At 53.5% G+C, this 17,499-nt stretch overlaps 2 protein-coding genes across 4 annotated transcripts in view; one reads left to right on the top strand and one right to left on the bottom strand.

Moving 5' to 3' along the window:
• Positions 1-13,738, top strand: part of IRAG2 (inositol 1,4,5-triphosphate receptor associated 2) — a 70,008-nt gene extending 56,270 nt beyond the window's left edge. The window contains exons 25-38 of the mRNA XM_073650519.1: positions 9,187-9,393; positions 9,509-9,555; positions 9,719-9,773; positions 10,108-10,159; positions 10,255-10,282; positions 10,585-10,725; positions 10,864-10,998; positions 11,341-11,485; positions 11,570-11,607; positions 11,687-11,746; positions 12,425-12,483; positions 12,642-12,743; positions 12,868-12,969; positions 13,302-13,738. Coding sequence (XP_073506620.1) covers positions 9,187-9,393; positions 9,509-9,555; positions 9,719-9,773; positions 10,108-10,159; positions 10,255-10,282; positions 10,585-10,725; positions 10,864-10,998; positions 11,341-11,485; positions 11,570-11,607; positions 11,687-11,746; positions 12,425-12,483; positions 12,642-12,743; positions 12,868-12,969; positions 13,302-13,545 — 1,415 coding nt within the window. The 3' untranslated portion in view covers positions 13,546-13,738. The remainder of the gene's footprint in view (positions 1-9,186; positions 9,394-9,508; positions 9,556-9,718; positions 9,774-10,107; positions 10,160-10,254; positions 10,283-10,584; positions 10,726-10,863; positions 10,999-11,340; positions 11,486-11,569; positions 11,608-11,686; positions 11,747-12,424; positions 12,484-12,641; positions 12,744-12,867; positions 12,970-13,301) is intronic.
• DNAI7 (dynein axonemal intermediate chain 7) overlaps positions 13,614-17,499 on the bottom strand; it is a 44,161-nt gene continuing 40,275 nt past the window's right edge. For all 3 annotated transcript variants that reach the window (XM_073650520.1, XM_073650521.1, XM_073650522.1), the window contains exon 15: positions 13,614-14,005. In XM_073650520.1, coding sequence (XP_073506621.1) covers positions 13,736-14,005 — 270 coding nt within the window. In that variant the 3' untranslated portion in view covers positions 13,614-13,735. The remainder of the gene's footprint in view (positions 14,006-17,499) is intronic.

The raw sequence follows: 17,499 nt of genomic DNA, 5'->3' as shown, positions 1-17,499 counted from the left end.
GTGGTGGCTGTATAAATCTGTATGTAGTGAGCTCCCTCTAGTGGTGGCTGTATAAATCTGTATGTAGTGAGCTCCTCCTAGTGGTGGCTGTATAAATCTGTATGTAGTGAGCTCCTCCTAGTGGTGGCTGTATAAATCTGTATGTAGTGAGCTCCCTCTAGTGGTGGCTGTATAAATCTGTATGTAGTGAGCTCCCTCTAGTGGTGACTGTATAAATCTGTATGTAGTGAGCTCCCTCTAGTGGTGACTGTATAAATCTGTATGTAGTGAGCTCCCTCTAGTGGTGACTGTATAAATCTGTATGTAGTGAGCTCCCTCTAGTGGTGACTGTATAAATCTGTATGTAGTGAGCTCCCTCTAGTGGTGACTGTATAAATCTGTATGTAGTGAGCTCCCTCTAGTGGTGACTGTATAAATCTGTATGTAGTGAGCTCCCTCTAGTGGTGACTGTATAAATCTGTATGTAGTGAGCTCCCTCTAGTGGTGACTGTATAAATCTGTATGTAGTGAGCTCCCTCTAGTGGTGACTGTATAAATCTGTATGTAGTGAGCTCCCTCTAGTGGTGACTGTATAAATCTGTATGTAGTGAGCTCCCTCTAGTGGTGGCTGTATAAATCTGTATGTAGTGAGCTCCCTCTAGTGGTGACTGTATAATTCTGCATGTAGTGAGCTCCCTCTAGTGGTGACTGTATAATTCTGCATGTAGGGAGCTCCTCCTAGTGGTGGCTGTATAAATCTGCATGTAGGGAGCTCCCTCTAGTGGTGACTGTATAAATCTGTATGTAGTGAGCTCCCTCTAGTGGTGGTTGTATAAATCTGTATGTAGTGAGCTCCCTCTAGTGGTGGTTGTATAAATCTGTATGTAGTGAGCTCCCTCTAGTGGTGACTGTATAAATCTGTATATAGTGAGCTCCCCCTAGTGGTGGCTGTATAAATCTGTATGTAGTGAGCTCCTCCTAGTGGTGGCTGTATAAATCTGTATGTAGTGAGCTCCCTCTAGTGGTGGCTGTATAAATCTGTATGTAGTGAGCTCCTCCTAGTGGTGACTGTATAAATCTGTATGTAGTGAGCTTCCTCTAGTGGTGGCTGTATAAATCTGTATGTAGTGAGCTCCCTCTAGTGGTGGCTGTATAAATCTGTATGTAGTGAGCTCCTCCTAGTGGTGGCTGTATAAATCTGTATGTAGTGAGCTCCTCCTAGTGGTGGCTGTATAAATCTGTATGTAGTGAGCTCCCTCTAGTGGTGGCTGTATAAATCTGTATGTAGTGAGCTCCTCCTAGTGGTGGCTGTATAAATCTGTATGTAGTGAGCTCCCTCTAGTGGTGACTGTATAATTCTGCATGTAGTGAGCTCCCTCTAGTGGTGACTGTATAATTCTGCATGTAGGGAGCTCCTCCTAGTGGTGGCTGTATAAATCTGTATGTAGTGAGCTCCCTCTAGTGGTGACTGTATAAATCTGTATGTAGTGAGCTCCCTCTAGTGGTGACTGTATAAATCTGTATGTAGTGAGCTCCCTCTAGTGGTGACTGTATAATTCTGCATGTAGTGAGCTCCCTCTAGTGGTGACTGTATAATTCTGCATGTAGGGAGCTCCCCCTAGTGGTGGCTGTATAAATCTGTATGTAGTGAGCTCCGTCTAGTGGTGGCTGTATAAATCTGTATGTAGTGAGCTCCTCCTAGTGGTGGCTGTATAAATCTGCATGTAGTGAGCTCCCTCTAGTGGTGACTGTATAATTCTGCATGTAGTGAGCTCCCTCTAGTGGTGACTGTATAATTCTGCATGTAGGGAGCTCCTCCTAGTGGTGGCTGTATAAGTCTGTATGTAGTGAGCTCCCTCTAGTGGTGACTGTATAAATCTGTATGTAGTGAGCTCCCTGTAGTGGTGACTGTATAAATCTGTATGTAGTGAGCTCCCTCTAGTGGTGACTGTATAAATCTGTATGTAGTGAGCTCCCTCTAGTGGTGAACTTTTATTCTCAAAATACAAAACTTGCAATCAAACCCCCCCCCCCAAAAAAAAAAACAAAAAACAAAAAAACTGTCTTCTTCTTTCTCAGAGAAGCTTCCTCCTTCCATCTTTCTCTCTTAGCTGTTTTCTGTCCTTTATTCTTGTCACTTTTTGATCCTTCCAGATCTCCTCCTCCCCAGGTTACTTCACCCAAGGAGAGAAGACACATTTTATTAATACACACATCATACCAAACCTGACAAAGAAAACTGTCTATCACCCAAAAGGAAACATAAAAGCCGCCTGGCTTAACACACATCTACATAAACCACACAAGTTTTTTTTTTGTTACATAGCAAATACAATGATAACAAACCTACCACTAACCCCCCCCCCCCCCACCACCACCACCACCAATAAAAAAACCCACACAATACAAAAATAATCTCACCGAGGAACCTATGACCTCCTGCCTACAAGACAGGTGCATTAACCCAGTAAGCCACAGGAACATCACCTTACAATACAATGCTACATAACTCTCTACATTACACCACTAACCCAGAGCCAGGATTGCGTTCCACGTGTAAAACTTGATGACTAAACGGACTAGAAATAAAGTGCCCCAATCTCTGCCACCCAGGGATCTGAATGCCCCATACGCCCCCTCCGCATAGGAAAGGTGTGCCAGCCGAAGCCAACCTATGGAAGCACCTACCCCGTTGTAGACCCTTGTATTAAAAGGACACTGAAGGACGAAGTGCGCCATGCTTTCCAGCGTGTCGCAACACTCCTCACTGGGACAACCCCGGTCTTTGGAGTTCCTACACTTCAGGTTGTCCCTTACATACACCTTCCCATTGAAGCAGCACCAAGTCCCAAAACTTCAAGGGGACCAGTGTAGAATTCAACCTCAACCCGCCCTCCAGAACCCGACTTGGGCAATCTTTGAGCACCATGGGCTTCTGGAATTGGGTCAACAAAACCCTCATGTCAAGAAAGTTCCTCAACATGGTCCTGATCTCCCACATTCCCAGACCCCACAGGCGGATTACCTTCAGAACCGGGGTAGCGTAAGCTGGGAGATGTCCATGCGGTGTGCGGAGATCCTTCACTTGCCCTCCTGTCTCCCATCCTGGAAGAAGGGCCGAAACCATCCCCTGCAGGAGAATACCCACGGAGGAGCTCTCTCTGACCAGCGGTTGGCGATGTTAGTCTTGACAAGTGTTTACTAGAAACACCATTGGGATGACCATACCCAACCCTCCTAGTCTCTTTGTGCGATATGTGACCTCTTGTTTGACTAGGTTCAGTCTATTCCCCCATAACATCTGGAAGAACAGACTGTAGACCTGTGTCCAGAGAGGCTCTGGCAACATGCAGACACTACCCAGGTATATTAACAAGGGTAGCAAAAAAAAACCTTAACCAGGCTAACCCTTTCCCTCAGGGTCAAAGACCAACCCTTCCACTGGTCCACCTTCTGGGCGACTATCTGAATTCTGCCCTCCCAATTTTGTTGGGTAGTCCCCAGGGCCAAATTCAATGCCCAGAATTTTTGCCGAAGCCTGGGGCTCTGGAAGAGTGTCTGGGAGACTAAAGCTAGGGTCTTCCCCCTCCCAACCAGAGACTCTCACACTTTTTTTTTTTCCCCTGATTTAAGCATGGACCCAGAAGCCTCGGAGTAGCAACTAACCTCAGACATGACCCACTCCGCCTCCTCAACCGAGGATACGAAAAAGGAGACGTCATCGGCATACGCTACCACCCTTAGAGTGGCTTCCGAGGCCGCCTGATCCATCCTGACTCCCGCCAACGGCCTGCGCTCAACCCTCCTTTAAAGGGGATCTATCGCAAACACGTATAACAGTGGGCTCAACGGACAGCCCTGGCGGACCCCAGACCAAACCTCAAAAGGGCGGCCAGACCAGTCACTCACGAGCGGGAAAGTCTCTGCCCCCCGCATACAAGATCTTTAGCCAATTTACCAACCCCCCCAGGCAGACCGTACCTCAGAAGGACGGACCAGAGGTAATCGTGGTTAACCTGATCAAAAGCCTTCACCTGGTCTAAAGACCGCAAATACTCCTTCCAGTGGCCCGTCCTACCCAGCTCCACTGCCTCTCGGACACCGAGTACTGCACTAAAAGTGCTGCGGCCTGGAACAGAGCAATACTGGGCCCTCGAAAGGAGCTGGGGTGCAAACTTCACCAGCCGATTGAACAGCACCTTTGCCAGAATCTTTCGGTCCATATTGAGAAGTGCTATGGGACGCCAATTCTCAATATGGGACGAGTCCTTACCCTTTGACAGGATAATCAGGGCCGACTGCCTCATTGACCGGGAAAGAGTGTCTGAGGAGAGATACTCGTTAAGCACCTCAGTCAAGAGTGGGACCAAGGAGTCCCTAAAGGTTTTATAAAACTTGGATGTTAAGCCATCCAGACCTGGCGATTTCTTGGGCTGAAGCCCATCAATGGCCAGTCGAACTTCCTCTTCCCTGATTACCTGTCAAAACGTGAAGCGAGGGGTCATCCCATGGCTCAGGGATGACTTCGGCCAGGAAAGCCAACATCACGTACTGATCCACATCCTCCTTCCCCAAAAGGTGTGAGTAGAAAGATCAGATCACATCCAGGATCCCTGACTTGGATCTGTTCAAGAAACCCATACCATCGACCAGACCTGTCACCACCTTACAACTCACTGACATCTTACAGTTTCTGTAGGGGTTGGGCGAGCGGTACCTCCCGAAATCCCTCTCAAAAACCAAAGATGTATGCCTATCGTACTGACACCTCCTTGAGTAAAGAGTTCACTGTGGAGATTCCCTCACGGTCATCTCCAGTCGAGATGAGATGTTAGTTTCCTCCTCAGTCCCTGATACAAGCGGTACCTGCTCAGACTCCTGAGGCTCGAGAGCTGGCGGAAGAAACTCTCAACCCTTTCTTTGAACATCTCCCACCAGTCTGACTTATTGCTACAGAGATCCAAAAGCGGTACCTAGCTCTGAAGAAAGTCCTCCAAAGGATTGTCTGATCTTCGCTTCCTCCAAGCGGGACGAATTCAGCTTCCATAGTCCTTTTCCCATCCGAGGGGGTCTCTGCAACATTCAAGGAAAAAGAAATCAGACAGTGATCGGAGAACTCCACCTCAACAACAGATACTGCTGAAGACATGGCTTCCTCCTTCAAAAAAAAAAAACCTGTCTATCCTGGACCTACAGTTACCTCTATGAAAGGTGAAACCACAGTGATCTGGGGTGTGCCGGATGTGGACATCCACCAGGCGAGCGTCACTAGCTATGCTATTAAGAGTATTACTATCATAAGCCAGGAGGTCAATGGAGCCTCCCCTATAACGAAGCCTTGTGACAGTATTAAAGTCGCCTCCAAAGACCACCTGCCGGCTCGTAAAAAGATGGGGCTTAATCTTCAGGAAGAGACTTTTACGGTCCCGCTTTGACTGGACCATAGATGTTAATGAGCCGAAGCTCCTGTCCCCTCATGAAGATGTCCAAGACCAGGCACCTCCCCATTTCTCCCGCGAAAACTCTCTCCAGCATTCAACCGATGCAGTCTTAAAAAGGACCACCACCCCGCTACACGGCTCGGCAGCAAGAGACTAATACGAGTGCCAGCACCTCCACTCGCTCTCCACCTTGTGTATGGCCCCCATATCCATAAGTCTGGTCTCAAAATTTCAGCCACAAATCTAGCAGCATCAGACTTTATACTAGCGACATTAATGGACGCCAGAGTCAACTGGGTGGGTGCCGCCATCATGAGTGATCGAATTAGATGGCCTTTTTTCTTTCCCCCTCCCCCCCCACCCATTTTCCTAGCCTGTTCATCTGTCTCTCTGAAAAGAAGAGGGGGGGGCTTCATCGTCCAGAGGTATCCATCCCTCCCACCTCTTTCTCATCTCTGGACCCAGGGTTGGCCTCACCTCACGAGGAAGACGCATCCTCCGGAGAAGGGACCCCCCACCCCTTCCCAAAGACTCTCCCAATGTTACCTCCGGAACCTCACCCCCGACTCCCATCTCAGCTGGGTGGTCAAGGTCTTGGAACTGGTTGGTGAGGGGGATCAGAGGGGAGTCAGTGGGACCTTCCCTAGGCACCTTGGTCAGGGAGGGAGAAGATTTTCCACCTCCCTTCTTTTTCCTCTTTTTTTTTGTACTTTTGGTAATCTTGGTACCCTTGTCACCCATTTCTTTTGGCTGTTCCCCTCCATCCTCATCAAAACTTCTATATTGGGAGGCATCTGAGAGATCAGCCATCTCCTCTCTCCATCCGTCTGATCTCTTCATTCACCACTTCCTTCCCTGGGGCCTCAGTGAAATGGGCCATCGCTTTGGAGGAGGGGGCAGCCATCACTCCAGTTTCCCGAGGCTGCTCCTGAATGCTCGCCTGCCTCCGATGGTAAGAGGGGCCCGTAGCCCTGTCATTCTTCACTGGCCCCTCAGCTCCTCCCCCGCTGCCACCTCCAGCCTCTGCAGAAGTTGCACCGCCAGGTACTTCCTCGTGGCTCCCCTCCGCCCGGCCGGCCATGGCATTCAAGAAGGAACGAGGGCAGTTGCTGAATGGGTGACCTAGATCACCACACAGGTGATATATAATGACACCACAGGACGTGGCGAGGTGACCCACCTCGCCACACAAGGCACATTTCTGCACCATGCAGCCCGCGCTGAAGTGGCGAGGATCACCGCACCTGTGGCAGACCATCGGCTGTCCCTGGTAGAAGACCAGAATCCAATCCCTTCCCAGGAAAGCCGAGGAAGGGATGTGGGTGACAGTGCCCCCTGAACGCTTCAACGTCACCGTGAAGGTCCAGCCCTCTGACCAGATGCCAAAATTGTCCCAGTTGTTCTTAGGGACCTCCACAACTTCGCCGTACCGGCTCAACCAGGTCATTATGTCTATGCCAGAAAGAGACTCGTTACACGTTAAAACGGTCACTTTCTTCGGCCCACTTTGGCAAGAAATTGCCTCCACGGCAAACCTTTGCCAACCGGGCTCCTCTTTTTTACCAGCTCATAATTCGACCCAAAAGAGCCCCAAGCCCTCCGGCCGAATAAGGCTGATATCAAAGATGGAGGTCCCAAAAGGATGTATCAGAGCAAATAAGTCAATAGCCCTGAAGTCCATCTTCATGAGGAGCTTCACCACATTTGTCCTGGATGGACACGCCTCATCGCCCCTCCAGCGAAGACCAACCACATTTCTCCTGGAGACCCCCTGTACAGCTGCCGGGAGGGACCACTCTCGCCCCCTCTGCTACCGCCAGCAGAGACGGCGACCTGCGCCCTATGTCTTGTACTCTCCCCGCTCCCTCGCACCGGACACACTGCTGGGCCCGGGCCGGGGTGCGTAGCGGGCTCCACACAGCGGGATTGGGGGGTCCCAGGAAGGGGGACAAACACCAACTTCTCCTACGATGTTTTCTTCCTTTTTTCCGTTTCTTTCCCCCTCCTGGTTGCCTCGTCCCCCCGCAGACCTCATCCCCAAACTTCAGGTGGGCATAATTTACTGGGGACTCTAGCTGACGGATCTGCTGCATGACGAGGCAACCCCCACTACTGCTATCATCCACATCACCCCCATCATCCTCTGAAATACTATTGTCTGATGGGAGTGGGACCTGCACTGGATCTAGCTGGCTGTGTGTGGCCTGGAGATCACTTACCAAGCCCGCAGGTGGGTACGGTGCCGCCTCCATCTCCACATGGTCCACCTCCTCCACCTGGGTCGGAGGCCGAGACCCCTCTGGCTCCTTTGCAGCAGCCATGTTGTGGAACCAGTCCTCATTCTCCAGCTTTTCCCGAAAAGTGCCCTCTGTTGTCCAATATGGCCGCTCTCTGGACTTCCATGCCCTCGATGCATATCCCCAGGCGGGATATCCTGGCTGTTAGGGCAGACTTGTCTGTGCAAGAGGCTCTGTCTGCAGCCTGCCTCGCCTCCTTCATCTCCTCCCCGGAGCCTTCTCAGGGTCTTCCCGGCCTCCTCATACTCAGAGGTACACATGGATGCGGGAGCCATAGCTGGTAACAGGCTCCCGTGCGGCCCTAGTGCCCCAATCCTTCTCCACCGCAGTTGCTGCACCTCTGCGAGTACTCCGCTCACCTCTGGGAGGAGACACAGCAGTGGCCCTCGCCTCAGCCTTAGGGGCTTTGCAGCCCTCCTGTGTCCTCCATGCTTTGGGCCTTGTTGGATCTGGTGACCCTCTTTGCCGGTAGCAATGAGCTCCCACCCCTCGCCGGCTTAGACCGAGGGGTGGGAGACATGGACTCAGCCCCACAGTTCATCTGCTAAACCCCTCTTTCCTGGGTCAGAGAGGGGGGGGGGATTCCTGGGTGTAAAAGAACTGCTACGGAGCAAACAAAGCGAGACACCTTCCTCCACAGACTACAGGCTCCTAGTGGTGGCTGTATAAATCTGTATGTAGTGAGCTCCCTCTAGTGGTGGCTGTATAAATCTGTATGTAGTGAGCTCCCCCTAGTGGTGGCTGTATAAATCTGTATGTAGTGTGCTCCCCCTAGTGGTGGCTCTGCAGTATGGTGGGGGTGATGTTCTGCAGGCATCATGTGGATGCACAGTCTCTGCTGTATGGCAGCGGATCCCCTAATGGCAGCGCTCTTTCAGCAGGACACTGGTTGCTCCCATTGGTCTGGGGATGGAGATCTCTTGATTCCTGGATCTCCATCGGTTTGATCTGTTGTAGAAACCAGTGGGATCCAGGGGCTGCTCGGAGCTCAGGATCTCTAGATCCCGGGCAGAGACTTTTTCTTTGGGAACAGCCGTGCCCGGATCTATAAATGTGCACGGCTCCTTTACAAGGTTCTTCCGGCTCTTAAACCCGTCATTATTATTATTAGTGACAACACAAAGCTGATAATTAGCCGCCGATTATCCTGTGATTTGTTCTACAAGCAGCAGCGCTGCCCCGGGGCGTCGGGACGACCTTTACACGACACGAGCCCTAATCCTCAGCGCGATGCAGCAGAGCCGGAGAGCGTCTGTTCCCAGGAGCGGCTCCTAGACATGATTTTACTCCATTTTCCTGAATGCTGACGATTCGTCTCCGGCTTATGCCACGCTGTATAACGCTGTCATGGCGGCTGTTCTGTGCCACCCATCTTTCCCAGGGATAGTACGGGCTAAGACACCACTAAACTGCCAGGCGACGTCTTCTGTTTCTCCTCGTGACGTTGATCCGTCATATTCTCTTCGTAGCCGGCGCAGACTTGGTGACTATTCTACAGCGCGGATCTGACGCAGAAAGTAAAGACGACGCAGAAAGTAAAGACGACGCAGAAAGTAAAGACGACGCAGAAAGTAAAGACGACGCAGAAAGTAAAGACGACGCAGAAAGTAAAGACGACGCCGAGAAGGAAAACGCGGCAGAACGTTCACAAGATTCCGGCTTCACGGAGAATGAGGGTAAATGACGGGAGGATCCTAGAATCTGCAAGACCCTAAATGTAGCACTCAGGGGGGTGATGGCCGATGTGATCGCAGATTGTGCTGATTGACTCTGATTATTTCTGCCTCACAGCCTCATCCGTACAACACCGAGAAGACTGCTCCAAAGATGGCGGCGCTGTGAGTATAGACCAATGCTGATCAACGTATGAACTGTGGACTACAACCCCCAACAGAGCTGGAGGGGAACATTGCCCATTAGGATATGATGCAGGGGGTCACACACATTTGGCTCCGGACGTCTCCGCTTCATGACTTGATGAATGTGCTCTTGTCTTTCTAGGAATCGTCGCACATAAAGCCGGAGAGCGAGGAGAAGCGGCCGCCCCCAGAGGAAGGTGAGGTATTTGCTCCTGGGATGGAGACCCCCTGGAGAGAGGGATGAAGTGGTGTAGTCTGCGCACCAGCCCCTCATTCCTCGCCCCCAAAAAAACATGATCTTATTGTAGGCTGTAGTGACCTCTGGTGGTCAATGAGCAGATTACATGAGAGCCACTACTGTAATGTTGTATCACCAGTGCTCCTGACATGTGAAAGGTTGCATCCAAGTGCTAAGACCCCCTACCAATAACGGAAGCTGATCGCCGTGGTCCGGGCTATCCTCCGGTTCCACTGTGTGGCCCCCAGACTCCGGGCCCGTGTTCATTTAACCCTTTCTCTTCTGCACATTAGGACCTTCCGCTGGGTCTATGGTGAGGAATCTCCAGGCTGTGGAGGAGAACCAGTAAGTGCCCCTGGACTCCTCCGTTTTGCTCCTGAACATTCGTCTCATTTCCTAAATGTGTGAAATCTTTTTTTTTTTTTTTTTTTCTCTTGCAGTCGCTCAAGTAATGAGAAGGAAATGGAGGTGAGTTCTGTGAACCCCCCGAAGACGGCGGCACCGGTGCACTATCACAATCTGTGACCAGATCCATCTCGCTCCATGCTCTGGTCACATCCAAAGCTGCATCCACATGTTGGCGGAGATCTTCACCCGGTTCAGTGTCTGTGGATCGGTGTCCCCCCCACCTCCCCTGCACTGTACACAGACACTGAATCAGCAGGAGGTGGCGGGGGACGTGTTTTGCAGCCAGAAAGCTAATGGGGGAACCCCAGAGCTGCACTCATACCTCTGCTGAGCTCCTCGTATCTATTGCTTCTTATTTTTAGACCGAGTTCTTGCGTCTTTCCCTCGGGTTCAAATGCGACATCTTCACGTTGGATAAGAGGCTGCGACTTGAAGAAAGGTCCCGAGATCTGGCGGAAGAAAACCTAAAGAAGGAACTGGCGAGCTGCAAGAAGCTGCTGGAGGTTCGTGCGGAAACGACCGACCATCTTATTGGAGGATGACTGTGGTTGTGCCGAGGCGCTCGGGGTGGGGGTGATCGGTGGGACCGGGTTCGGCGTTGGCCTCCGGGCAAGTTAGATTTACAGATCTCTCGGTTGCAGGCGCTGACGCCGCTCTGCGAGGACGACAATCAGACGCACGACATCGTGAAGAGGCTGGAGAAAAGCCTGGAGTTCCTCATCCAGCACACCACGCGGGTGGCCAGCCGATCGGAGATGTTGGGCGCCATTCACCAGGTGAGCGCGGGACGTCGTCTGACGGGATCTAAACAATTCATGTTCCCATTCAGACACTGGATACGATGTAACAAAACCAAAGCTGTCAGAAGGTCCCATATTCAGTCTCTTCAATCCTCTGAGCTCCTCATAGATACAATGTAACGAACACTCAGCTCAGGATGGGTTTTCGGACGGTTACATTGTATCCATTCTTGATGAGCTACACAATGATGCACCGATACAGTGTAACAAACCCTCAGTTTTTTTTTTGGGGGGGGGGGGGGGTCTGGACAGGACTGTTTCACTCACTGCCAGCAAGCAGAGGGTCTTTCCGTGTAAGTAGCGGTCTCTGTTTTGCAGGAGAGCAGAGTCAGTAAGGCGGTGGAGGTGATGATCCAGCACGTGGAGAACCTGAAGCGCATGTACGCCAAGGAGCACGCGGAGCTGGAGGAGCTGCGGGAGGCCATGCAGCAGAACGATCGCTCCAGCGCCCCCCCGGAGAGAGGTGACCTGTGCGGGGAATGGTGTGCGGTCACTGCGCCCCCTGGTGGCAGGAGGTAATGGTAACGTGTAATGTCTGCTCTTACAGAGGATTCCCTGAAGCTGGCGTCCTCTATAGCGAGTAAGGTGAGTCCTGTGATTTGGGCAGAGCGCTGGCGAGGGTCAGGGTGGTCGCTGTCTTCTCACCTCTCCTTCTCTGTGCCAGGTGTCACCAGCCAGGAGGGTCAGCATGCCGGCGTACCCCAGAGGCACCGGATCCCCCATGGTATCTCCCCTTCTATACTCTGTCATGAAGTTCTGCAACTAATGCTGCTTCAGTTCCTTCCTGCTGTCAGTGACTGGGGAAGTCCAGACTTTATGTTCAGAGGCCAAAGACCACCCATTCTGGCCTGAGGGTCTGTTACATTGTATACAGATTCACTGTCGGACTGGACAGGGTAAGGCCTCCCAGTAACGGTGCTTCTTGGGGCCCCTGTTCAGCTACATGAAACAATGACCGGACCCCCAGTATACAAATTTACTTTTGCTTCTCTATAATATGAATTTGGCTAGTTTTTTTTTTTTTCTTTTTTCTGCACAATTCATTAGCACTTCATCACTGTGGCCTACCGGAGGATTCCCCTGTTCCCCCGTGCGCCAGTCCGAACCTGTGCAGCTTTGTTACCTTGTAACAATCGGTTTCGGAGGGCGACTTCCCTGAGAGTCGTCGTCGGACTGTTACCTTCACTGACCGGAAACCAAAATCTATCAGAAAGTTGCAGAACTTCTCGGACTCCAGCAGACGCCATTGTCTGGACTCCGCCTGGTGGTTATGGGGGCCTCGTGGGGTGGTAGATGGGTAACTCTGCAGGGGGCACACGGGGTGTGGAGAACCTCAGCATTATCCAGTGAGGGTCGCGTTCACTCATTGCCGACCTCCAATCTATAATTTTTATCATCACAGGATCTATTTGGAGGAGACAGAATCGATGGAAAACTACAACATCGGAGGTCAAACAGCTGGTAAGGGGGTCTGTGATGGGGGGGGGGGGGGGATCGCTGGTAATGATGTGGGTCTGCCTCTGCTGGACTCTTAAAAGGGGGACCCATCAGGAGAGAGACTCCTGTACTTGCTGTTTCAATGATCCCTTTAAGGAAACCATATTTTCTTTGCCCCCCAGGAAGCTGGTGGGTTCCAGACCGAACGATAACCGCCCGACGCTGCAGCGCTTCATGGACACGTACGCCCGGCCGGAGGCGAGCGAAGAGACCGCCATAAAGGAGTAAGTGACCGCTGCGCCCCATCACGTTCTGTCCGGATCAGATTTCTGCCTGGGATCGTCGTGTATTTGTTGTGCCCCCCTCCCCCGATCGCCGCTGTGACCGCGCTTCGTTTTACCTGCACAGGGACGAGCCGAGCGCCGAACTAATAGAAGAAGTAAAAGAAGAGCGAGTCCGGAAACCCAGCTACGTCCAGAGAGCGCTGCCGCCCGCCACGGCGGAGACCACGTAAGTCGCTGCACCTTCTAGAACAAGTGATTAAAACCTCTCAATGCCCGAAAATTATAGATATAAAAAAGTAGCTGCGTGCAGAAAAATAATCGCCACATTATCCAGTGCATCATTCTACGCTTTTATTTTTTTCATTTTTCAACCACTTTTGTTTTCTTTTAAGTTTAGATCTGTATTTTTTAACTAATTTTCTGTATTAAGTTTTTATATATTTTTTTTTTTTTATACTTTTACTTTGAGATCTTTTTTCATATACGTACATAAGTGGAAAAATGTATATAATTTTTTTTAATTTTTGCTTTTTATGTGAGTGTATTTTTTCCCCGCAGTTATAGCAGAGTCCTGTCCTGTGCGACGAGCCTGAAACGATCCATGGTGAACATCAATAAGCCCCTGGTGGTCCTGGCCGTGGCCGCCGTCCTACTGGTGACGCTGCTCAGCTTCCTCACGGGCCTCTCCTTCCATAAACCAGTGGATGGCGCTCCGGCGGGCACCGGCGTGTCGTGGACATCTGTCCAGCAGCTGCTGTGGCCGTATCTGGGCCTCCGGCACAATGCGCCCCCGCCGGTATGAAGCACCGGGAACTTTCTCCAGCGCTGAGGTTTTGTACATTTGTATCAGGACAGAATATAATTTAAGCCTATGTATATACTATTTTATTGCAGGCGGGGGAGGGGTGATCCGGTTTCTCTGTATTTTCTCCGCCCTGCGTCTTCCTGACTGTGGTCGGTTGTGGTATTTATTGAATAAAGTTGGGTTTATCTTACGAGAAGGTCAGCAGTCTGGTGGAGCGCAGCAGCTCGTACACACAGTCTATGAAGAGGTGGTGGGAGTGCGGCAGCCGCGCCATGGCCTCGGGGCTGCAGTGGTCTCGGACCATGTGATACAAGGAGCTGTGGAACTCACTGCCGTCGTACAGCTCCGCCGAGAAGCTCTCGCTGCACTCGGACACCTTGAGGCGCTGCGTCCTCTGGGGGCTCAGCATGTACAGCGACCAGTCGTCCTCACTGCACGAGCCGGCGGCTTCCCTCACCTGGAAGGGAACAGACCTCATACACGGCAGATTCTGACACCTAATACCACAATGACCAGGAGGGGGCGCTGCTGGAGGGGCAGAAAAAGGGACTGCTGGCCTAGCAACATGGGGAGGAGGTCAGGGGCTTGTTACAGCCGCTATGAGGTCAGCCAGCCAGGCTTCAACCAAGTGCACCGTCCCTACTATTCCCCAACCTCTACGCAGCCCCTTGGCCTCTTCCCCCTCGCTCCTTCTCCTCCTTATTTCCCTCCTCTGCCCCCCCCCCCCCCTTCTCCTACTTTTTCCCTCCTCCTGCCTCCCCCCCCCCCCCCGCTCCTTCTCTTCCCTTTTTTCCCTCCTCCTGCCTCTCCCTCCCCCCTCGCTCCTTCTCCTCCCTTTTTTCCCTCCTCCTGCCTCTCCCCCCTCGCTCCTTCTCTTCCCTTTTTTCCCTCCTCCTGCCTCTCCCCCCCCTCGCTCCTTCTCCTACTTATTTCCCTCCTCTGCCTCCCCCGCTCCTTCTCCTACTTATTTCCCTCCTCTGCCTCCCCCCCTCCTTCTCCTACTTTTTCCCTCCTCCTGCCTCTCTCCCCCCCCTCGCTCCTTCTCCTCCTTTTTTCCCTCCTCTGCCTCCCCCCCTCCTTCTCCTACTTTTTCCCTCCTCCTGCCTCTCCCCCCTCATCCTTTTTCCCTCCTCCTGCCCCCCCCTCGCTCCTTCTCTTCCCTTTTTTCCCTCCTCCTGCCTCCCCCCCCTCGCTCCTTCTCTTCCCTTTTTTCCCTCCTCCTGCCTCTCCCCCTCGCTCCTTCTCCTTCTTTTTCCCTCCTCCTGCCTCTCCCCCCCCCCTCGCTCCTTCTCCTCCCTTTTTTCCCTCCTCCTGCCTCTCCCCCCCCCCCTCCTCGCTCCTTCTCCTCCTTTTTCCCTCCTCCTGCCTCCCCCCTCACTCCTTCGCCTCCCTTTTTTCCCTCCTCCTGCCTCTCCCCCCCCCTCGCTCCTTCGCCTCCCTTTTTTTCCCTCCTCCTGCCTCTCCCCCTCGCTCCTTCTCTTCCCTTTTTTCCCTCCTCCTGCCTCTCCCTCCCCCCTCGCTCCTTCTCTTCCCTTTTTTCCCTCCTCCTGCCTCCCTCCCCCTCGCTCCTTCTCTTCCCTTTTTTCCCTCCTCCTGCCTCCCTCCCCCCTCGCTCCTTCTCTTCCCTTTTTTCCCTCCTCCTGCCTCTCCCTCCCCCCTCGCTCCTTCTCCTCCTTTTTTCCTCCTCCTGCCTCTCCCCCCTCGCTCCTTCTCCTTCTTTTTCCCTCCTCCTGCCTCTCCCCCCCTCGCTCCTTCTCCTCCCTTTTTTCCCTCCTCCTGCCTCTCCCCCCCCCTCGCTCCTTCTCTTCCCTTTTTTCCCTCCTCCTGCCTCTCCCTCCCCCCTCGCTCCTTCTCTTCCCTTTTTTCCCTCCTCCTGCCTCCCTCCCCCCTCGCTCCTTCTCTTCCCTTTTTTCCCTCCTCCTGCCTCTCCCTCCCCCCTCGCTCCTTCTCCTCCTTTTTTCCCTCCTCCTGCCTCTCCCCCCTCGCTCCTTCTCCTTCTTTTTCCCTCCTCCTGCCTCTCCCCCCCCTCGCTCCTTCTCTTCCCTTTTTTTCCCTCCTCCTGCCTCTCCCTCCCCCTCGCTCCTTCTCTTCCCTTTTTTTCCCTCCTCCTGCCTCTCCCCCCCTCGCTCCTTCTCCTCCTTATTTCCCTCCTCCTGCCTCCCCCCCTCCTTCTCCTACTTTTCCCTCCTCCTGCCTCTCCCCCCCCCCCGCTCCTTCTCTTCCCTTTTTTCCCTCCTCCTGCCTCTCCCTCCCCCCTCGCTCCTTCTCCTCCCTTTTTTCCCTCCTCCTGCCTCTCCCCCCTCGCTCCTTCTCTTCCCTTTTTTCCCTCCTCCTGCCTCTCCCCCCCCCCCCCCTCGCTCCTTCTCCTACTTATTTCCCTCCTCCTGCCTCTCTCCCCCCCCCCGCTCCTTCTCTCCTTTTTTCCCTCCTCTGCCTCCCCCCCCTCCTTCTCCTACTTTTTCCCTCCTCCTGCCTCTCCCCCCCCCCTCGCTCCATCTCCTACTTTTTCCCTCCTCCTGCCTCTCTCCCCCCCCTCGCTCCTTCTCCTCCTTTTTTCCCTCCTCTGCCTCCCCCCCTCCTTCTCCTACTTTTTCCCTCCTCCTGCCTCTCTCTCCCCCCCTCGCTCCTTATTCTCCTTTTTTCCCTCCTCTGCCTCCCCCCCCTCCTTCTCCTACTTTTTCCCTCCTCCTGCCTCTCCCCCCCCCTCGCTCCTTCTCCTCCTTTTTTCCCTCCTCCTGCCTCTCCCCCCTCATCCTTTTTCCCTCCTCCTGCCCCCCCCTCGCTCCTTCTCTTCCCTTTTTTCCCTCCTCCTGCCTCTCCCTCCCCCCTCGCTCCTTCTCCTCCCTTTCCCCCCCCCCTCGCTCCTTCTCTTCCCTTTTTTCCCTCCTCCTGCCTCTCCCCCCCCCCCCTCGCTCCTTCTCCTACTTATTTCCCTCCTCTGCCTCCCCCCTCCTTCTCCTACTTTTTCCCTCCCTCCTGCCTCTCTCTCCCCCCCCCCTCGCTCCTTCTCCTCCTTTTTTCCCTCCTCTGCCTCCCCCCCCCTCCTTCTCCTACTTTTTCCCTCCTCCTGCCTCTGTCCCCCCCCCTCGCTCCTTCTCCTCCTTTTTTCCCTCCTCTGCCTCCCCCCCTCCTTCTCCTACTTTTTCCCTCCTCCTGCCTCTCTCCCCCCCCTCGCTCCTTCTCCTCCTTTTTTCCCTCCTCTGCCTCCCCCCCTCCTTCAACTACTTTTTCCCTCCTCCTGCCCCCCCCTCGCTCCTTCTCTTCCCTCTTTTCCCTCCTCCTGCCCCCCTCCTCATTCCTTTTTCCCTCCTCCTGCCCCCCCCTCGCTCCTGCTCTTCCCTTTTTTCCCTCCTCCTGCCTCTCCCCCCCCCTCGCTCCTTCTCTTCCCTTTTTTCCCTCCTCCTGCCTCTCCCCCCTCATCCTTTTTCCCTCCTCCTGCCCCCCCTCGCTCCTGCTCTTCCCTTTTTTCCCTCCTCCTGCCTCCCCCCCTCGCTCCTTCTCTTCCCTTTTTTCCCTCCTCCTGCCTCTCCCCCCCCCCCTCGCTCCTTCTCTTCCCTTTTTCCCTCCTCCTGCCTCTCCCCCCTCGCTTCTTCTCCTCCTTTTTCCCTCCTCCTGCCTCTCCCCCCCCCTCCTCGCTCCTTCTCCTCCTTTTTCCTCCTCCTGCCTCCCCCTCACTCCTTCGCCTCCCTTTTTTCCCTCCTCCTGCCTCCCCCCCCCTCGCTCCTTCTCTTCCCTTTTTTCCCTCCTCCTGCCTCTCCCCCCCCCCCTCGCTTCTTCTCTTCCCTTTTTTCCCTCCTCCTGCCTCTCCCCCCTCGCTTCTTCTCCTCCTTTTTCCCTCCTCCTGCCTCTCCCCCCCCCTCCTCGCTCCTTCTCCTCCTTTTTCCCTCCTCCTGCCTCCCCCCTCGCTCCTTCTCCTCCTTTTTCCCTCCTCCTGCCTCCCTCCTCGCTCCT

This window comes from Phyllobates terribilis, unplaced genomic scaffold (genome assembly GCF_046119375.1).
Source record: "Phyllobates terribilis strain yellow unplaced genomic scaffold, ASM4611937v1 Scaffold_10__3_contigs__length_209671492, whole genome shotgun sequence".
Lineage (NCBI taxonomy): Eukaryota > Metazoa > Chordata > Amphibia > Anura > Dendrobatidae > Phyllobates > Phyllobates terribilis.
This window is presented reverse-complemented; position numbering and strand designations above follow the sequence as displayed.